Source organism: Lynx rufus, unplaced genomic scaffold, assembly GCF_022079265.1.
Source record: "Lynx rufus isolate CCGP_SWC_20201006 ecotype Redwood Valley unplaced genomic scaffold, mLynRuf1.p SCAF_14, whole genome shotgun sequence".
Lineage (NCBI taxonomy): Eukaryota > Metazoa > Chordata > Mammalia > Carnivora > Felidae > Lynx > Lynx rufus.
In genome coordinates, this window is record NW_025814828.1 from 10,175,402 (window position 1) to 10,198,142 (window position 22,741).

Genomic DNA, 22,741 nt, shown 5'->3' on the forward strand with positions numbered 1-22,741 from the left:
ACCAGAAGACTAGCAGAACGGACTCTCTGGAGCCAGGCGTAGACGAGAGGCCCACGGAAGAGGGGCCCCTCCCGAAGCGGACCACCGAAGGCAAGGCGAGCTGAGCCTGCCCCTCCCGCCCCCGTGCACCTTACGGATCCACCCCAGCTAATACGCCAGATCCCATCGAAGCAGCGCCACAAGCCCGGCAGGGTGCAAGCAGCCCAGACAGAGGCCACCCCGCTCCACGGTGAGTCCTGCCCCCGGGAGAGGGGGAAGAGGAGGTATACACCAGTCTGACTGTGGCCCCAGCGGTGGGCTGGGGGCAGACATCGGGTCTGACTGCGGCCCTGCCCACCAACGCAAGTTACTCCTGACGGCACAGGGGAAGAGCCCTGTAGTTCCGTGCCACCCCAGGGACTATCCAAAATGACGAAACGGAAGAATTCTCAAAAGAAACTCCAGGAAATAGCGACAGCTAATGAACTAATCAAAAACGATTTAAGCAATATAACGGCGCAAGAATTTAAAATAATATTTATAAAATTAATCGCTGGGCTTGAGAAACGTATAGAGGACAGCAGAGAATCTATTACTACAGAGATTAAGGGACTAAGAAAGGATCAGGAGGAGCTTAAAAATGCTATAAATGAGCTGCAAAATAAAATGGAGGCAACCACAGCTCGGATTAAAAAGGCAGGGGAGAGAATAGGTGAATCAGAAGATAAAATTATGGAAAAAGAGAAAGCTGAGAAAAAGAGAGATAAAAAAATCCAGGAGCGTGAGGGGAGAATTAGAGAACCAAGTGATGCAATGAAACACAACAATATCCGTATAATAGGGATTCCAGAGGAGGAAGAGAGAGGGAAAGGTGCTGAAGGTGTACTTGAAGAAATAATAGCTGAGAACTTCCCTGATCTGGGGAAGGAAAAAGGCATTGAAATCCAAGAGGCACAGAGAACTCCATTCAGACGTAACTTGAATCGATCTTCTCCTCGACATATCATAGTGAAACTGGCAAAATACAAGGATAAAGAGAGAATTCTGAAAGCAGCTAGGGATAAACGTGCTCTAACATATAAAGGGAGACCGATAAGACTCGTGACGGATCTGTCTAGTGAAACTTGGCAGGCCAGAAAGGAAAGGCAGGAGATCTTCAATATGATGAACAGAAAAAAAATGCAGCCGAGAATCCTTTATCCAACAAGTCTGTCATTTAGACTAGAAGGAGAGATAAAGGTCTTCCCAAACAAACATGTGATTTTTAAATAAAATTTGGATCAGACTCTATATACTGTTTTTAAATAACTTTATTCAGGGGGTGCCTGGGTGGATCACTTAGTTAAACGTCCAATTTTGGCTCAGGTCATGATCATGTAGTTCATGAATTCGAGCCCCATATCGGGCTCTGTGCTACTAGCTTGGAGCCTGGAGCCTGCTTCCGATTCTGTGTCTCCCTCTCTCCCTCTTTGCCGCTCCCTACTCACATTCTGTCTCACTCTCTCTCTCAAAAATAAAAAAAATAAGGGCACCTGAGTGGCTCAGTCGGTTAAGCATTTGACTTCAGCCCAGGTCATGATTTCATGGTTCATGGGTTTGAACCCCGCATTGGGCTCTGTGCTGACACCTCAGAGCCTGGAGCCTGCTTCGGATTCTGTGTCTCCCTCTCTTTCTGCCCCTCCTCTGCTCATGCTCTCGATCTCAATCTCTCTCTCTCTCTCTCTCTCTCTCTCTCTCTCTCTCTTTCCTTCTCTCTCAAAAATAAACATTAAAAAAATTTTTTTAATGTAAAAACCATCTTTAAAAAAAATTTTTTTTTAATTTTTTTTTAACGTTTATTTATTTTTGAGACAGAGACAGAGCATGAACAGGGGAGGAGCAGAGAGAGAGGGAGACACAGAATCTGAAACAGGCTCCAGGCTCTGAGCTGTCAGCACAGAGCCCGACGTGGGGCTCGAACTCACAGACCGTGAGATCATGACCTGAGCCGAAGTCGGACGCTCAACCGACCAAGCCACCCAGGCGCCCCAAAAAAATTTAAAAATAAACATTAAAAATGTTAAATAACTTTATTCAGATATAGTTTATACACCATACAGTTAACCTCCTTAAAGTGTATACACTTCAGTGGTTTTAAGTATATTTTCTACTGTGCAGTTCATCATCACAGTCCACTTTAGAGAAGATTTTCCACTTTCCCCAAGAAAAACTACACCCATTGGTAGCCACCCCCTTTCATTCTACCCCACTGGGTCCCCCGCCCCATCCATCCACCCCAGCCCTAGTCAACCACTAATCCATTTTCTGTCTCTAGATTTGCCTATTCTGGGCATTTCATATAAATGGAATCGTACAATCTGTGGTCTTCTGTGTTTTTAACCCAGCATAGTGTTTGTAAGGCTCATGCATGTTGTATATGTCAGAATTTCATATTTCTGTTGCCACATACCACTCCATTGTATGGATATGCTACATTTTGCTTATCCATCAGTTGGCAGGCATTTGGGTTGTTTCCAATTGGGGGTTATTAAGAATAGTGCTGCTGTGAACATCTGCATGCAACTTTAACCATTTGAGACCTTCTAGTTTGTCTGAAGTTTGACAACATTCTTACATACACACCTTCCCCATCTCTCGTTTCCCTAATGTAAACTTGCAGAAGTCGAATCACTGACAAGGACGTTGCATTTTACAGAACTTGTCGGATGGTTCCTAAGAAGACTGCATGGATTCTCTCTGCACTCTAGTGTCAGCCTGTGTGCTTAGTGATGGGCATTTAATATCAGGTCCTGTGAAATGGAAGCCCATGAGTTTCTTATGAGACAGGTCCCTACCGTCAAGATGCATATGTCTATGTGTAGACATGATGGGCAGATGTAGGTCCAAAGGTATTAGGTAGCAAGGTTATGTACCTTACGTGGAGAGAAAAATGGACTGGTTAGATAAAGGAAACATTTGCCTGCCCAGGATGAGGTTCACACAGATACAATCATCAAGCAACTTTTTGCACCTCGAAGTTACAAAATTAATGGAACCAAACTGGCCTGGGGACTGGCTTGGTCCAAAGTCATCACTTGTCCAGATTGCTTAGTCTGAACCCTTACCCTGTTGTTCAGAAGACTCAGTTGTCAGCACAGTGCCTTTTGACCCTTGGGGTCCACCAGGCCTGTCTGCGGCTGCCTCCCAACCTGTGCTATCTCACGATTTCTTCAGATGTCCTTGGGATGTCTAAACAGCATCCCCTTATTGTTCTGTTTCTCAGTCTTTCGTATTCAGAACAGTACCTCTTAAAGATGATAAAATCAGCAAGTAGTTCAGCGATGTGGCTGAAGAGGGGGGGAAATGGTCCCGCCTTGCCCAGACTTCCCTGTTGATGCTGACACTGGCATGATTTCATGCCCAACAGGACCGTCAAATCCCATCCAAAGCAGTTGGCCAATCCGGATCCGCAAAGGTCATGGATTTGTCCAACTTGAGATGGACAAAGTTCTAGAGTTCTTCCAGCAAGCTTCTTTTAAGTGACTGGGACTGCAAAAGCTGGTTGCATTGCTGCTTTTCTTTTCCCCCCGCTACAGGGACTCAGACTTTTGAAACTGCAACAATAGCACATTGCAGATGCCGTTTTCTAACATGTCACACCCCTTTTTGTTACATAACTCTTTCAGAAAACACATAGGTAACTGGCAGAAAGTGCTGTGCTGCTATTAGGTCGCTGCGATTGGCAAGCACAAGCCTAAAAAAAACGGAACCTTCTTTTTTCTTTGCTGCTGTAAAGATGTGTGACGACAACCACAGCTTCCCTTATTGAGCATTCGATGTCTAGAAGGAATTTTGAGGATCTTGGCAACCACCTTACTGAGCCAGAAACTCTTCGTTTGACTCAAGAGCACCTCCAGGGGACCGTTGTGGTCAGGGCCGTGTACGGAGTCCTCAAAAATTGCCCCACGGTGGCTTGGAAAAAGAAAGCCAAGCGTCTATTGTCAGAATGGAAAGCTGTCTATAAGGACCTCCGCTTCAACGGACAGCCCGAAATCATTCCCTACGGGCGGAAATGAAGAAAAGCCAGGACTTTCTCATGACCCAAGTCGGGGTGAGATACGGGGTGGCTCCGGTTCTCATTCATCATGCCACGATGTCGCAGAAGCCATCGAAATGATTGCGCCTGAAAACAGCACTAGTCCAGTGGAACCTGAGAAAAAGCATTTCACGGGCGGTGCCCCTCGATCCGCTGATGAGCGATCCAGTGAGTTGCCGGATCCCACAGTACCTGTGAGAGCTAAAGGCACAGAGCTTCTTTATGAAGCTTTAACGAGTTCTTCCACGGAGCAGCAGCCCAAAGCCGATATGTGGCACAACTTCGCAAGAGACATTCTTACCCTCTATTTAAAGAACCTCAAAAAATACAAAACTTGTGTTAGAAGCAAAGTCACCAATCTGAAGAACCCCCCCCAAAATTCTCACAACAAATCTTGCTTTCTGGGACCATGTCGCCAAGAGAATTTGCCAAAACGACTGTCCTGGAAATGGCACACGAGGACCTGAAGCAGTTGAGAGCCGCATACACGGAATCTCGCATCCAGGAACACCAGTTTCCCCGAGTGGTGGGGGGCACACAGACAAAATAAAATGCAGAAGCTGTGAGAAGTTCAATTGCAAGGTCACCGTAATCACCAGAGGAGCACTTTTCCTTCCAGGCTGGGTGCGGAACTCAAATCCAGACGAAGACACGATGACCTCTGTGATCTGTAATGAGTGTGGGGAGCAGTGGTACCACAGCAGGTGGGTGTGCCTGTAATTGCAAATAAATGTTCTCTTCACAAAGAGCCGGAGTGATGCCTTTTTTTTTTTTCTTTTTTTTTTTTTTTTCGGTACCACCCTTTTATGCTTGGTCTTAAAATCTTGTACACACTATTCTCAAAACAACCCTAAGAAGAAGGAAGGAAAGTCATTCGTTGAGGCTCACACCACCGTCACTAAAAGTTGACAGTTTGGGGAGAGAGTGGATGACTGTTGGCCCTGTGCTTTGTGGCCACTTAGTACTTTGCTGGACTCCAGAGCGTGGTTGAGAGCAGCTCAGCACACCCTAGAGCCTGTTAGAAATGCAGAGTCCTAGGCCTCGTGCTGCTGAGTCTGACTCTGCATTTCGGCAGGATCCCGGAGCGGTCCTGTTCAAGGTAGTTTGACAAGTGCTGCTTTCGCAGTAGGCATATAGTTCTCGGCAGTGGCTGCATAGGAGAATCATCTGGGGAGCTTTGAAAACCCACTGGTGCTCAGGGCCCTCCCTAGAACAATGAAATCTGAATGCATGGGATCTGACCCAGGCATCAGCATTTCCTTAAAAAATTTTTTTTAACATTTTCATCTATTTTTGAGAGAGTGGAAGCGGGGGACGGGCAGAGAGAGAGGGAGACCCAGAATCCGAAACAGGCCCCAGGCTCTGAGCTGTCAGCACAGAGCCCGACGCGGGGCTCGAACCCACGAACCATGAGATCATGAGCTGAGCCGAAGTTGGACGCTCAACTGACTGAGCCACCCAGGTGCCCCATTAGTATTTCTTTTTTAATTCCTCAAGTTATTTTAAGATGCAGAGTTGAGAACTATTCACACACAGGCTCTCACTTGATTGTCTCACGGCTCTCAGACAAGAATGTCACTATACACTTTACAGATGAAAAAACAGGTCCACGGAGGTGCTGTGACTTGGCCGAGCCATGCAACCTTAACTAGCCCAATTCAAACGGCTCCCACATTGGCCTTCCAAATTCACTGTCCAAGACCGTCTCACCATTAACTTCTGAGAAATGTATTCCTGGAGATGTGTGTTTAGGCCCTAACATTGGACAGCTAGAGCTTTGTTACTGTTCCCTGTCTTTTCTCACATTACTGGTCTCTCCCTTGAACCATGAAAGTTGTCCTGTAACTAATCCCACAGTTAGAATTTTGTTTCAAGTCCTCTTGCTTAGAGGAGGTGTGTGTGTGTGTGTGTGTGTGTGTTTTGTTTTTTGTGGGGGCTTTTTTTGCACAAGTTCTCAAGAGTCTATAAACCGTTTATAAAATTTGGTTTCTGTTAGAGAGCCTTCATGTTCTCAAGGGCGTATGAGTTTAGATCTGGAGGAGCTGGAGGCGCCTGGGTGGCTCAGTCAGTTAAGCGTCCAACTCTTGATCCCAGCTCAGGTCTTGATCTCAGGTTTGTGAGTTGGGTTCCGTGCTGGCCATGAAGCCTACTGGGGGAAAAAAAAAAAAGATCTGTAGGGAGGAAAAAAGCTCTCCTAGGCTGTATAGGTGGGACTCTGCAAATTAGCATGACCAAAGACAGTAACGAGAAAAACAGCTTATTAACATGTGCAGTGTAATACATGCAGGAGAAACTCAGTGATGAAGAACTCAAAGGGGTGGTTAGAACTTGGGCTTGTATAGTAGAACCTTAAAGAAGTGTACGTTTGTAGAGAAATGAGACAAAGGAAAAGGGCTTTAGGCTTTTAGGGGCAGCAAACTGTGGGAGGGTAAAATACGGGGGTGCTGATGGAAGATAATGTTTATTTAGGAAGGTTTGTTTGTGTAGACTCTTCTCCGTGCCATCCCATCTCCAGTGATAAGATTGTTACCTCCTTCCTGGTACAGGATTCACAAGGGGGTTTTATGTTCTACTTTCAGGCAGGTAGGTGGAAGGCGGAGAGCTCATTCCGTGTCTGCCTTTTCTCTTTTGCTCTCAGTGCAGAATGATCCTTATGCCAGCATGGCGTATCTGGGGACCACATATTTTGAACCCTGTTAGGTCTGAAATTCCAATTCTGCTTATGTAAAAACAGGCCTTCATGTGTCAGAGGCAGTCCATTGCCTCAGCCTTTGGATCTACCAATATTTCTCGAATGAATGAATCATGAAGAGGAAGTCAGTTCTTCAAGGCTTTTTTTGCAGTGTTTAACCAGTCTGTGCAATCCTTTCAGCACAACCTGCCTTCCGTGTGATTACAGCTGGTTGTGTTCTCTTTTAAGAACTTAGAGGGCATTAATGGTTACAGTTTTTTTCTTGAGAGAGAGAGAGAGAACGAATCCCAAGCAGGCTCCACGCTGTCAGTGCAGAGCCCTCTGCAGGGCTCGAACTCACAAACTGAGATCATGACCTGAGCCAAAACCAAGAGTCGGACGCTTAACCAACAGAGCCACCCAGGCGCCCCAACGGTTACATTTTTAATAAGTTCACTTGTAAGTTCTCTCCAAGCCTACCTATTTTCACCAGTTCTTTCCCCCACCGCTCCTAACTTCTGAACCAGAGCTTTGAAGGCCTAACCACACATACAACTTACCTGCCTCCTGCCGGAATTCCCCCAAATGTGCATAAAACTCAAATATGTTTGTGTCTTCAAATGGCTTGAGGCCACCACGTAGGAATTCTATTTTGATACCTTTTCTCCCTGTGGCTACCCAGGACTGCTCGTTGTGATGTAACATGCTAGTCTTGTAAAGAGAAACTTGCAGAGTCACCCAAAATTTCAAGTTTCACAAACTGGTTTCATGTGACTTGGAGTGATCTTAAAAACTATTCAGCGGTTATAAAAGAGCACATCACATGAAAACCAAGTGTTCGTGCCGTGTTTGTTTTTTGTGTGCGGTTTTTTGGGTTTTTTTGGTACTGGAATTGTGCAAACTTAATTTGCAGACAGAAGCATTTGAAATGGCAATTCCTTTACTCCCCTAACATGTAAAAATCTGGGTAGTCTTTCTCATTTCCTATCAACTTTGTAATGTAATGTGGGTTTTTTTCTTTTAGCCAATGAGACAGCATTACATTTTAAAGTACCATCATTCCTTCACATGCTCTGTCTTAGCCGCTAAAAAAAAAAAAAAAAATGTTTTTCTTTAAAATTGCTCGTGGGAGAAAGGAGCTTTCATTTATTTTTTTATGTTTATTTTTGAGCGAGAGAGAGTACATGGGGGAAGGGCAGAGAGAGGGGGGGAGACGAGACTCCCGAGCTGGTTCCGCACTGTCAGCACAGAGCTTGAACTCAGGAACCGTGAGATCATGACCTGAGCTGAAATCAAACGTCGGACACTTAAGTGACTGAGCCACGCAGGCACCCTAAGGAGCTTTCATTTAATTTGAAATCGTGTTTACGGGAACGGCAAGTGCAGGGGCCCCGAGGTGGGGGGCGGCTGACACAGACCAGGCAGAGCAGGAGTCCACCGGGGCTGAGGAGCCGTGGCAAGAGGAAGAAGGATGAGAGGTGACGTCTAAGAGCCATTGGGTTCGTTAAGGCCCTTGTCAATCACGACAAGGACCTTGGGTTTTTTTCCCCAGCCCAATGGGAAGCCACTGAGGCCAGGGAGCTGGTAGTGACACCGTTTGAATGGCCTTTGGGAAAGGTCCCTGTGCCTTGTCAAGTTAGATGGGTGGGGGGAAGCAAGAAGGGACGCAGACCACCCAGTTAGGTGGCCATAGCAATGGTCCAGATGTCATGTAACTGGTTTCAAACACCAAGGCTGGTCTCCCTGCATCTTTATAGTGGACTAAGTCCTTGGTGACAGGGTTCGGGACGTGGTACTCCAAAATACGGCACCTTGGCGCATTGAATAAGCTGAAGGAATCTGAGTGACCCTCTGCCCCTCCCTTCTCCCCTGAGGCAGGTCCCAAGACCCTCCAGGAAAAGGTGCCCTCCCGGTTCAGCAGGCAAGAGCAGAGGCGGGGACACGGAGGGGAATCCGAACGAAGAGGCCTTCTAGGTTTCCCCCTTAGCTCGTGCCCTTCTGTCCTATCCCGTTTCTCCGTGATGCTTCACTCTTCGTCAGGCCGAGTATAAAAGCACACCAAAAAAACCCCAAAAAACAAAAAACAAACCCAGAAGACAAATCCCACCGCCTTAACTGCGTCTTGGGCTTCCTTTCCTTCCGAAGGCTCCTGTGTCCCGTTAAAATTTAACTTACGTACACGTGACCGCTTTCTTTCCTCTCGTTAATCTGCCTTTTGTCACAGAGCCCCAGCCGAGAGCCTAGATGGGGGTAGAAGAAAAAAGATCCCTCTTCCTTCCTTATGTTGGCAGTTGGGCAAATGGACGTTTCATCAGCTCCAACCCACCCCACATCCCCTAGCCGCGCGGGCCCGCAATACAAATCAGCTAACAGCACGGAAACGCAGCCCCCGGCGCGTGGAGCCTGGATCTGTTGCCGCGGTTCCGGGAGTCCCTGCAAAGGGCCCGAAGCATCAGCTGTTACACCTGAATGCGGAAGGGCTCTTTGGGACTTGGCCCACATCACTCTCCTTTTGTCCCTGTTACTTTTTTTAGATAAAAAAAAGTTGGATACAATTGCGGCTCTGTGTCTTTCCCCAGCACTTCCCCGGCTGAGAGGCCCCTTTCACGCGCTATTACCATTTCTAAACACCAGCCAGGAAGCCGCAGCTGGCAGCTGCCTTCGCCGCCGGGGGCCCAGCTTCATCTCTCAGGTCAGATCGCTTTCTTTATGACTTCCCAGTAGATGCAAAAGAGTTTACAAAAATACTTTCCTACCTCGCCGGGGTATTTATTGTATGTACCTACATTATAGCAGGCGTTCGTCTTGCTTTCAGCACAGCGCACAAATCAAAAGGAGAGGGGAGGACAGCTTCGTGCAATCCCCTTGGCGTGATTCTTGAAAATGAGGTTTGCAGAGATGTTGCTGTAGTTATCGGAAACGCTGTGCGGTAGTGATTGCACAGGGCTGCGTTGCCGGGTGCTGGGGGCAATGAGACGATCAGGAGCCAACCCGGGGCTCGGGGATCCACAGCGTGATGTAGCTGGCTATCATTTTCCAGTTGCAGAGCCAGGAGCGAGGCATGGACTGACTGACGGACCCGGCAGGGCTGCAGGGTACCCGGAAGAATCAGGGAGGGCTTCGCGGAGGCTGCGACCCTTAGGGTAAATCTAGAGATGAAGTTAGCCAGGCAGAGGAAGAGGGAAGGGGATCCCATCACCATATTTGCTAGATTCCTGGCCCTTTATATACAGCATCTCCTTTCATCTTCACGACTACCCTGCCGGCATTTTAGAGATGAGGAAACTGAGGCAGAGAGAGATTAAGTGACTTGCGCAGGAGGCACACAGCGACAAAACCAGGCAGGGTGCTGTTTGGGGGCTTTTTTCTTGCATATCCATTCGCTTCCAGAAACATCCTGACTTCCTGTTAATTCCACCCAAGGTACCACTGTTTTTTAGTTGTGGTTTGTTTTTTCAATGACCAGAGTGTGTGATTTATAGACTCCACCTTGCTCCAGTGCTGTGCAGCCGGGGGCACCAGCCACCCATGCTGGGGCTCCTGACACGGGACCCTTCCCAAACCTTGTGGCGTCCATGTGGCTTATCCAGCTTTCTGAAAAGCAAGTGATTTTTAAAATACTTAAATTTTAAAACAGAAAAACATATAGCTTTTAGGGGCACCTGGGTGGCTCGATAGGGTAAGTGTCTGACTTCGGCTCAGGTCATGATCTCAGGGTTCGTGAGTTCCAGCCCTGCATCGGGCTCTGGGCTGACAGCTCGGAGCCTGGAGCCTGCTTCGGATTCTGTGTCTCCCTCTCTCTCTGCCCCTTCCCCGCTCGTGCACACGCATTCTCTTTCTCTCTCAAAAATAAACATTTAAAAAAAAAAACAGAAAAACATGGAGCTTTTAAAGGGACATTTATATGTTTATATATATATTTTTTTAATTTGAAGACTATAAGTGTATAAATGCAGCTTCAAATATCATTTCCTCTAAAATATAGTGGCGTTAATATCTTCATTCTCTGTGTGACATAGGGAAACTATATAACAAAGATAACAGTCAATTATGACAAAGTAACCAAGCTGTTTTCTATCCTTTATTAAATTATTGCAAGCATCCTGCAGGACAATTTTTTTTAAAAAAAGAATTAAATTTGTTGGACATATTCTTGCTTTCTTTTAAAATATCAACAAGGTACAAATAGGAGCCATTAATCTTTTTCAAATGATGACACATTTTTTTTAAGATTTTTGAAATTTATTTTTTATTTACTTTTATTTATTCATTTTTTTTTAAATTTGCATCCAAGTTAGTTAGCATATGGTGCAACAATGATTTCAGGAGTAGATTCCTTATAGTGCCCCTTACCCAGTTAGCCCATCGCCCCTCCCACACCCCCTCCAGTAACCCTCAGTTTGTTCTCCATATTTAAGAGTCTCTTCTGTTTTGTCCCCCTCCCTGTTTTTGTTATTTTTGCTTCCCTTCCCTTATGTTCATCTGTTTTGTCTCTTAAAGTCCTCATATGAGTGAAGTCATATGATCTTTGTGATGACACATATTTTTTACAAAATCTAAAACGGCCGTGGGAAAGTTACAGATCTAATTAATAAAGAAAATATTGCCCATTCAAACACTTCACTATTTTTAGACGGTGTTCACTTTCAAAAAGTGTAACAAACATCGAGAGAGCTCCCCAGCTGCTGCTTTGAAATCATCAAAATGGCATCCTAATTTGCTAAATTCACCGTTGTGGATGGAAACAATTAAGACGTTTCCAAGTTTGCCCCGTGGGGTCCTCCGGCCGGGTGCGCCTAGTGCACCGAGAGCGGTAAGGACGGAGCTGCAAGCCATTTTCCGTTTTCTGTCCCCAACCACAGCATAGCAGAACTTGTCCACGCAAGCCCTGCTCCACTTGGCTCTGGCCCATGGCAGGGGACCCAAGCGCGCGTCTGTCGGGCCAGCTGAAGGGGGTGGTCACCCACATCTGACCGGAGAGGACCCCCAGGTTTCAGTGGCTTGTGTGTTGGCATCTGTGAGTCCACCGGGGGTCTCGCCTGTCGTGTCGTCTCACACCGAGGACTTCCATCTCTACAGCTCTGTTTTCATGCAACAGATGCATTCCCCCCTCCCCCCAGCTTTGTGACATCTCACAAGTTGCTGAGCAGAAAGTTTCCAGGCATGTTAGTGGATTTCAATATCATTTCAAAACGAGCCGGTGGCTAAAGGGCCTGGGGGTTTCTTTCCAGGACGATGAGGATGTTCACAAATTGACGGTGGTGATGGTTCACGACTGCGAATATGCTAAGCACCATCGAATTATGCACTTGACACGGGCGAACTGTGTGGTCTGTGACTGAGATCTCAGTAAATAAAGCTGTTGGAAAAAAATCAAACGAACTGAGGGAGGGAATGAGACATAGGACCTCTCTTGGATATTTATCTCAGCGAGTCATTGTGAACCTTTAGTATATTCCCGCGTGTAATGGAGAAATAATGGCAGTCTTCCTCAAAGGGGCCTTGCGGGAGGCTCCCCTGCCAGTTTGCACAGAGAGAGAGAGAGAGAGAGAGGCCTCTGTCCAGGCAGTTGGCTGGGCCCCAGCCTTTGCATTTGTGCGTAGAAGGCCCCTCCCGCTTTCACAAAACAAACAGGGCTAAAGTTTCCACCCACCGTCATCGCTCCTTGCGTTTCTTCCCCGCTTGTCAGGCCACAGACCTGAGCTGCACTGTGTCAGTGACATCAAGCCCCTAGAACACAGAAAATCTTAGAGCAGTGCCATTCGCGTGCCCGGTTAGATCTGCACTCAGAGAAGAAACTGCAGATGAATTCAGCGCGCCACTCCCGCCGCCTCGCAGTGAGGCCCTGGGCTCAGCGGCCGCAGCCAGACCTGGGAGCGAGTACCAAACCGCTTAGACCCGTTGGATCGGAATGTACGTTGTCGCCAAGCCCTCGGTGACTCCTCACAATGCGTGTTACAGTCTGCGCGCGCGCTCTCCTGACCGCAGCAAGTGGGCCTGGGAACTCCGCCTTCCGGCTTCTGCTTGGGGATGAGATGCCCGAGTTTCTAGCTAACACGGGTCTCTCAACTCTCGTCTTGGCCACGAACCACCTCCACCGTCCACACTGCTACATGCAGGGGACAACTCTCAGCCCCACTCGACACGCTCGCTTCCTTCTCGGGCACGCTTGTCACGTGGCTGGCAGTGGGTTGCGGCCACTCTGCCTCAATGTTGTTTGTTGGTTCCTCGCGACTTTCCTAACCTCTTAACTTTGGAGTGTCCAGAGTTTCCTAATCGGACACCTTCTGTATCTACATTCATTCCGCACCGTCTATGTGCGAATGACTCCCCCTCTTTATGGTTCAGCTTGTGTCTCTCCTCTGAATTCCAAGCCCCCAAATCTAACAGCCTCCTTGAGAACCCTACTTGGATGTCTAAAGCGTCTCAGACTTTGTCTATCTTTCTTTAAGTTTATGTATTTATTTTTGAGAGATACAGAGACCATGAGATCACGACCTGAGCTGAAACCGAGAGTCGGACGCTCAACCGACTGAGCCACGCGGGCGCCCCTAAACTCAAGCTTCTGACCTTCTCTCCAACATGACTTCTCCACTTAATAGCAACTCCACACTTGCCTAACTTAAGCTAGAAACCAGGCAGGGATGACCGACTCCTTTCTTTCTCTCGTATTAAGCTTCTAATCAATCAGCAAATCCTATTGGCTCTATTCCAAAGAATAAGAAGGCCAACTTAAAAACAGGCAGAAGATTTGGGGCGCCTGGGTGGTTGAGCGTCCAACTCTTGATTTGGGCTCAGGTCATGATCCCAGGGTTGTGGGATCGAGCCCCGCGTCAGGTTCACCCTGACAGTGTGGAGCCTGCTTGGGATTCTCTCCCCCCCCCCAGCCCCTGTTCTTCTCCCACTTGTGCATGTGCATGTTCTCTCTCTCCCTCTCCCTCTCTCTTTCTCAAATAAATAAACCTAAAAAAATAAATTCTCTCTCTCCCTCCTCCCCTCTCCTTCACTCACACTCTCTAAAAATAAATAAACAAACAAACAAACAAATTTTTTAAATGGGCAAAACCGGGGCTCTTGAGTGGCTCAATCGTTTGAGCATCCGACTCAGGCTCAGGTCATGATCTCACAGCTCGTGAGTTCGAGCCCCGCATCAGGCTGTGTGCTGACAGCTCGGAGCCTGGAGCCCGCTTCGGATTCTGTGCCTCCCTCTCTCTCTGCCCCAACCCACTCGCATTCTGTCTCTCTCAAAAATAAATAAACACTTAAAAAAAAAATTTTTTACAAAAAATAAATAAATAAAATAAATAAGTAAATAAAAATAAAAATGGGCAAAAGATTTAAATAGACATTCCAGCAAAGAAGATCAAAGGAGATACAGTCATGTCCAATAAGCACATGAAAAGATGTTTAACATCATTAGTCATGGGAAAATGCCAATTAAGACGGCCATGAGACACCACTTTGTGCCCGCTATGGTGGCTCTAATCAAAAAACTGGACAATAACGAGGGCTGGCGAGGATGTAGAGAGATCGGAAATCTGTGCTTTGATGGTGGGGATGTAAAATGGTGCAGCCACTTTGGAAAACAGTTTGGCAGTTTCTGAAGAAGTTAAATGCAATTTTACTATACAACCCAGTAATTTCACACCTTGGTACCTACGCAAGAGATGTGAAAACGTAAGCCCCCACAAAGACTTGTATGGGAGAGTTGATAGCCACATCATTCACGATAGGCAAAAAGTGTAACAACCCAGCTGTTCATCAACCGGTGAATGCACAGACAAACGATGGTCTGTCCATTAAAAACATACATTTACTAAGTGATTTCAGTGACATGAAATGCCCAGAATAGGCAAATCCGTAAGGACAGAGGTAGATGCGTAGTGGCCGGGGGCTGGGGGTTGGCCTGGGGAGTGACTGCTAATGGGGGTCTTTAAAATATTTTAAAGTTGGTTTGCGGTGATGGCTGCACAACTCTGGAAAACTCTGCACAGACGCTCTAAAAATCGTTGAATTGTGTACTTAAGATGAGTGAATTTTGCTGTATGTAAATTACACCTCAGTGAAGCTGTTAGAAACATCTAGAATCTGACTGTATTATGTTCTCTGCCACCGTAGATAATAGATAATTGTCCGGTTGCCTTCTTTGTATGTTGTTTTCCATTTTAGTGTTCAATAGCACTGTCATCAGAAATAAAAAAGGAAAAGGAGATAAAAAAAAAAGTTCTGTATGTTCATCATTTTAGTTCCCAGAAGACCCTGCAAATCTTAGGTAAGGAACATAGTTGAGAGAGTTGTGGGGCGCCTGGGTGGCTCAGTGGGTTGAGCGTCCGACTCTTGATTTCGGCTCAGGTCGTGATCCCAAGTCGTGATCAACTCCGCGTCATGCTCTGTGCCCAGCATGGAGCCCACTTACGATTCTCTCTCTCTGCCTCTGCCCCTCTCGCTCTGCCCCTTTCCCCTGCTCACATGCGCGCTCTCTCTCTCTCTCTCTCTAAAATAAAAAAAAGAAAAAAGAAAAAGTCGTTTGGTGATTTTGTTGCTGTTGATTTTTTGTCTGTATTACAGAATGTGCTTGGCTAGATATATGTCAGTAATTCTGAAAGTGCCTCTTTGAAAATAATCATCCCCAAATCACATTATATGAACACTATTTGCCACTTACGAGGTTTTTTTCACTCGTTTCTAGTATATTCACAAAATTGTACCACCATCACCATCATCTAATTCCAGAACATTTCAATCACCGCCCCCAAAAAACACCTTAAACCCATTAGCAATCACTTCCCATTCTGCCCTCTGCCGAGGCCCTGGGAACCACTAATCTACTTTCTGTCTCTATGGATTTGCCTACCCTGGACATTTCCTATCAGTGGAATCATGTAATATGTGACTTTGTGTCTGACTTGTTTCACATGTGTATTTTGGGGGGTTTTTTGTTTTGTTTTTTAACTCAAGAAGCAAACCATATTTTACTAACCAAAGGAACTGAACTGGCCTTTATTTAAAGTGCAGCTTTAACTGAATTTACATAAATAAATTAACATTTACATCTGTCATAATTGCACTTCTCCACATTTTTATGTCAGTAATTTTTGGTAATCACATGTTAAAACTTGACATTTTGAGGGTGCCTGGGTGGCTCAGTCGATTGGGTGACCCACTTCGGCTCAGGTCATAATCTCGCGGTTTGTGAGTTCAAGCCCTGCGTCGGGCTCTGTGCTGACGGCTTGGAGCCTGGAGCCTGCTTCGGATTCTGTGTCTCCCCCTCTCTCTCTGCCCCTCCCCAACTCATGCTTTGTCTCTGTCTCAGAAATAAACATTTAAAAAAAACTTGACATTTTGAAAGACAAAAAAAAAAAAAAACCCACTTATCTACAAGATAAAGGTCACAAGATTTTTTTTTCTTTAAGAAAAGGGAAGTGATATTTTCCCCTACTTACTGTCATTGGCCAAGTTGAGTTCAGTCTGATTTCATCACTACAACCATTGTCTTTAGTAAAGACTTGTAGCCATTGTTTAGTAAGGAGCAAAGTTAGGAATTCCTAGCCACATGTTGGATCAGTTTTTTCTCCCCTGCATGCCTTCTTCCAAACACACATACCGTGCGGTATAAAATTACTGTGCATTTGCAATCTATGACTTCCCAAAAAAAGAATTATGTGGCTTGCTATAAGGCAGTCTGTTCCTCACACAATTCCATTGTATCTCTAGACTGAGAGATTTCACACTTAGCTCCTCCCGTGAATTCTCTCCAACCTATCTCTCCTCTATTTTCTCACTGCTTCATGTTATTTGGGGGCATGGTTTTTTTTTCCCCTCCTCTAACTGCCCATTAAATTCCTGTGCCCATCTTAGTGATGTTTGTATCCCTCAAAGCCCCAAGATTAACTCCGGGTGTGGTAGATGGCTTAATTCAATGTTGTAAAATAGGTTTTTACTTAGAGTGGAATTCCAATCATTCATATGTATTTCTGTTCTACATATGCCACCCCACACTTTGGAAGGACCGCATCTAACTTTAATAAAATGGATCAAACGTGACTATTGTTAGTGTTTCAAACCCAATATCCAAAAAAAAAAAAAAAAACCAAAACCAAATTATTTGAAATAAATCTATTTCATTCATGTTATGGCATTTGAAACTTACCAAATCGGTCACACGAAGCCCTGAGTCATAAGAGCTGTGTTAGACTGTGTTATTGCTCAAGTATTTGATGACCTTCCCAGGGAGACAGTTCTAGAATACCATACTACTGACATCAGATTTGCCACGTGACTTGCAGCATCCCGTCCCTCCCTTTAGAAGGATTGTATATCCTAATTCGCGACTTGCTTTGGCCAAGGACACATGGGTGGAAATGATGCCTGTCACTTCCAGGCAGAAGCTTTAAGAGCCAGCAGCTGTAGTATTGTGGTCTCTTTTCTCTCAACCAATGAGACCTGCACTGTATCTGACAAGGGCTTCTCCTTTGGCTCAGGTTCATCAGCTTGGGTCCAGAGGGAGCATGACCTAGAATAAGCCCCTGCGAGTTGGTGGGGGTGGGGGAGGTCATCTTTTTTACCACAGCATGGCTGAGCCTAAGCTGGTCGATACAAAAGTGTTGAGAGGTATCATTCCAATTACCTGAATTTATATTATGAATCACGGTAAATTTGTACTGGATGATCTATAAGATACATTCTAACTTTGTACCACTCGGAGTTTGTACAGTTGACCCTTGAACAGCACAGATTTGAACTGCTCAGGTCCATTTATACGTGGATTTTAAGTATATGTATACACACACACATACATATTTATTGTATGATTTTATTATAAGAGTACAGTATATAATACATACACAAAATACGTGTTAATTGACTGTTTATACTATTGGTAAGGCCTCTGACCACAGTAGGCTGTTAGTAGTTTTGGGGGAGTCAGAGTTTTATACAGATTTTTGACTGCATGGGAGTCAGTGCTCCTAACGCCCATGTTGTTCAAGTATCGACTGTGGTTTCAAATAAAGACATCAAATCCTTCTAACTTAGAAAAGGGATTTCTCAGGGAGATATGGAGTAGTTCTTAGAGGCAAGGCTGGAGTATGGAGTTTGGACAGTGGACAGGAACAATGAGAATCCACAACACGAATGGCCTGATCAAGATGCGGTCACTGCTGGGTGGAAGGCGCTGCCCCTGGCATCGTCACCTCTGGCACCATCTGTGGTCACGAGATACCAGAGGCTGCCACTACGCGTGCCGGAATGAACGCTGAACTATTCCAGCATCTCTGTGTTCCCTGCCTAAGATTCAGATCTTCAAAGAGAGTATCTGATTGGCCTTGGGTCTCATGCCTGTATCTGGAAGAGAGAGTATCTAAGTATCTGGCCTTTAGAGCTTCTATAATGAAAAGACTCACAAAATAGTTGGCTCCCTGGGGCGCCCGGGTGGCTCAGTCGGTTAAGCATCCCACTCTTGATTTCCACTCAGGTCATGACCTCACGGTTGTGAGATCGAGCCCCTCCTTGCGCTGGGCATGGAGCCCGCTTAAGATTCTCTTTTCCTCTCCCTTTGCCCCTCCCCCCCCAAAATATCCTACTTATTGCTCAAAAAAGTACTGTAACATGGAATTCAAAATTTAAATAAAAATTACCCAGAATCCTGCTGCCCCAGTGATTCAACTGTTTTGATTTTCCTTGTTGCTTGCCATTCTTTTTTTTTAAATAAACACTCATATGCAGAAACACCCACAAACACACACACACACACACACACAAATATACTTTTTATATAATGTAGCCATGGTGTCCCGGGAATTTCCCTTCTACTGCCTTTAAAGGCAAAGTTCATTTATGACTCACATTCGTCAGGCAATCAGCAAAGGGATCAGATTCCCCCCTACATTCCAGAATCGTAATGCCTGCTCCGTTCTGCCATCTGTAATTACCTGAGTGAAGCTATGTTTAGAATGTGGTGGAGAAAGATCACTATTCAAAATGCACCTAATATTTTTTAAGAGAATACTTTAGATCTAAGCGTGGCTAGAGAAACGACTCTAATTTCGGTTCTCCCATCAATTATGAAGATTTTCTAATAGTTTGCCTCTTTTCTTTAGAGTTGTATTGAGTGCTACCGCGTTCTAGGTTCTTAATAGACTGTTGTTCTCTCAACCAGTATCACCTGTCCACACCCTTCCCACTGCTGTTTGCTTGTCTTTAGGGCTCAGCACACGTCACCGCCTTCATGCCTCCTCTGATACCATCCCCCTGCATTCCCACCAACTGCACCTTGTTTGTTTCCTTCAAGGCCCTTAATCCAATTTGTAACTGCACGTTCGTTTCGTTGCTTATTGAATGTCTCTTCTCTTCATGAAGGTTAAGTTCATATGATGTCAACACAGCTGGGAGACAGCAGCGAAAACGCAGGGGTGCTTGGGGACACCCCTGGAATTCTTCTGCAGCTTGTCCCACCGTCGTATTCTCAGCACCTGGAGCAGCGTGGGCCCTCTCTACATATTTGCCGAATCACCAAGTATTAGCATGAGATGACTTTGCCTTTCCCACAAAATCTGAAAACCACCCAAGGGAAGGGAGTAGATGTGTGTCTATACCGCGGGCATTGGAAGGGTTTGGGCTGGTGTGGTGGTGACCCACAGACTGGGAACGTGCCAGTTGCGTTGGCTCCTGACTCTTATGCCCCCTCTCATCTGACAGTGGGCAGGCCGATGGAAGGAAGTATGTTGGGGGCTCTTGATTCCCGGGTAACCGTTGAACACCAACCACTATACAGAAATCATGGGACCCATGAAAGAACATACGTTCCGTCATGGCTGCGAGTCAGACTTTCCACTTGATCGCTTCGATCTGAAGACCGCAAATTCTGAAAGTTTCTCACTGACGATATACAGATTAAGGACGATGCTACTCTTTGTTTTTTTATTTAGTCTTCCTTTTTAAGCTAAGCAGGGAAGAAATCAGATTTCTGGTATTTTCTCGTATTTTTTGATCTGACTTAAGGATCAGGATAAAAAGTTTGCATTAGCGTAAGAAACATGCGGAATTTAGTTTCTCGGCAAATAGGATGGGTGTGACGTTGGTTTGGAATATTGAAAATGTATGTATCATATAAATGTATAAATATAAGTAAATAATGATTAGATGAATCTTTGAATATTTACTGAACTTATATAAGAAATGTTTCCTCCACCAAAGTGGGATTCTTTCCTTCATATAATATTTGATAATATTCTTTTTCACTTATTGTATGTTGTTATGTTCCCTCTGACTTTAAAGCCAAATATAATGGATTTCAAATTACTTTTTATGCTTTTCTCTCTTCTTAGTACAGCTATACAAGTACATCTATGTAATATTGAGAACAGATCTCTTATTTTGGTGATGGTTTAGGGAAAATATAAAATTTCTGATTATTTAGATACGTCATGTAATGGTCAAATTGCCTACCATTGAGTTCTGTGTTTTTCCTTGTATGTGAGAAGTATGGTCGATTTAATTACATCAATATTTATGATACCTGAGTCTGGGGCCCACTTATTTATAGTTTTTCTTCAGAGATTCCAGAGATGATTTTCTTTTAGACTCCAGCTGGAAATGGGGTACTAACTCGCAGTGCTCACAGTAATAAGTAGGTGTCATTTAATGAAAGAAATCATTAATGCTTAGCAGCCTTGACCTCTTTTTCCTCCATGAGTGACACAGTGGATGTTGACAGAATAGAAAGACAAAAATGTTAATTAGATGAAGTGAGTCAAATGAGGTCAACTTTTTTTTTAATGTTTATTTATTTTTGAGAGAGAGAGAGAGAGAGTCAGAGCACAAGCGGGGGAGGAACAGAGAGAGAAGGAGACACAGAATCCGAAACAGGCTCCAGGCTCTGAGCTGTCAGCACAGAGCCCGAAGCGGGGCTCAAACTCACAAACCGTGAGATCATGACCTGAGCTGAAGCCAGACGCTCAACCGACCGAGCCACCCAGGCGCCCCAAAGGAGGTCAGCTTTTAAATGTTTTTCATCAGTAAACAAGTTCATGGAACAAGAGAGAGAGAGACCACGTATCTAACTTGTGTCAGCTTGCCAACCACACACATCCAACAACAAAAATCCCCCAAACTTGCCCTTCAGGGAAAAATCTTTTGACCCACCCTACTGTTGCGCTGTCAATCAATTAGGTAAAGAAGTGAATGGTGGGCGAGACCAGAATATGAGTATTTTTTTTAATGTTTATTTTTTGAGAGAGAGAGAGCATGAGTGGGAGAGGGGCGGGGGGGAGGGGGACAGAGCAGAGGATCTGAAGTGGGCTCTGTACAGCAGCAAGCCCACTGTGGGGCTCGAACTCCTGAGATCAAGACCTGAGCCAAAGTTGGACGCTCAACTGACTGAGCCACCCTGGTGCCCCAGAATGCATGAATATTCTTAAGTGTCAGTTGTCTAGTGTCTAAGTAATAGTTATTTCAGAAAAAGTAACTCATTCTTCAGGTGCTGAGTATAAGCTACACTCTGCCTTGCTTACATTTTGGAACAGCATATGAATAACTTGTAAAACCTTCTTAGAACTTTTTTTTTTTTTGAAAACTCTTGAATTTCCCAAGGCTTACTTTATTTATTTTTTAAATGTTTACTGATTTATTTTTTGAGAGAGAACAAGCTGCGGGGTGGGGAGGGGGGCAGAGAGAGAGAGGGAGACACAGAATCCAAAGCAGGTTCCAGGCTCTGAGCCATCAGCACAGAGCCCGACGCGGGGCTGGAGCTCACAGACTTCGAGATTCATGACCTGAGCCAAAGTTGGACACATAACCGTGAGATCGCGACCTGAGCCAAAGTCGGATGCTCAACCAACTGAACCACCCAGGTGCCCCTTTTTGTAGTTTTCATTATTTTGTGTTTAAAATAAGATAATGAATATCTCTTTCCCCTACCTACTTTCAACAGATTTGTATTTTATAAACCTTTGCTCATATTTCCTTGGGGAAAAATTCTGCATGAATAAAAAATAGATTTTTAAAAAATTTTTATTTGAGAGAGAGCACGCTAGCAGGCGAGAAGGGCAGGGGAGAGAGAGAGAGAGAGAGAGAGAGAGAGAGAGAATCTTAAGTAGGCCCCATGCTCACCATGAAGCTCAATCCCATGACCCTCGTATCATGACCTGAGCTGAAATCAAGAGTTGGGACGCTCAACCAACTGAGCCAACCAGGTGCCCCAAATAGATTTTTTTAATAAAAGAAAAATTCATCTAAGCTCAATCTAGAACTCAATCTTTATTACATTTTCACAGGCATTCTAAAATTGTGTTTTATACTTGCAAGAAACTCTCCTAAATATACTTTTTCTACTGCTGAATGAAAAGACTACATTAGATCGTTTACCTGGAAGTGACTCCCTAAAAAGCCAGAGGTTATTTCATGATTGTGGGCCCAGCAAATCATAAAAGTGAGGCCCTTCTCTTGCGATATAAACAAACTAAATCCACCCCACGAAATATATTGAGAGGTCACTGAAAGGTCCCTCGGGTCTCCAGGGACATGTATCTTAAGAGCGATGCACTCAACTCCATACATAAAGTGAGGAACTGAGAAGAAGCTTTTCCAATACAGCCTTTGCCCACTGCTGCTTTATATTTAGAGCTAACAGAGGCAGCATTTTAACAAGATTACGGAGAAGTTTTAAATTTAATTTTAACGATGCCTGTTAGGCCACAATATCACAGCTGTTTCCATTTTCCATCCAGCCGTTTGCACACTCGTTTTCTTACGGTAATCACAAAAGCCCGATTGTGCTGATGCGATCTGTTTATGCCCACGTTAGTAAACTTCTAAAGATAACTAGGATTCCGTGCCCTCTCTCGCTGGAACGCAGCCGAGCCCACGAGGAGCGGCCGATCCCGGAGGGGGGGCGGGGGAAACCACGGTTGAGCCAGGGGACAGGCGGTCGGGGAGCGAAGGTGAGGGCGGGGCGTACCGCGGCCTCGAGGCCCCGCCTCCCCGGGCCCCGCCCCGGCCCGCCGCCATGTTGTTCCCTT

The 22,741-nt window shown here is 45.3% G+C and overlaps 1 protein-coding gene across 1 annotated transcript; it reads left to right on the forward strand.

Moving 5' to 3' along the window:
• The first annotated feature begins 195 nt into the window (after positions 1-195).
• Positions 196-4,802, forward strand: TCEANC (transcription elongation factor A N-terminal and central domain containing). Its single transcript, XM_047075897.1, is given in 5 exon segments — positions 196-229; positions 3,645-3,985; positions 3,987-4,438; positions 4,441-4,593; positions 4,596-4,802. Coding segments are annotated over 4 exon segments (975 nt in total). The 5' UTR covers positions 196-229; positions 3,645-3,794; the 3' UTR covers positions 4,775-4,802.
• Positions 4,803-22,741: the final 17,939 nt, after the last annotated feature.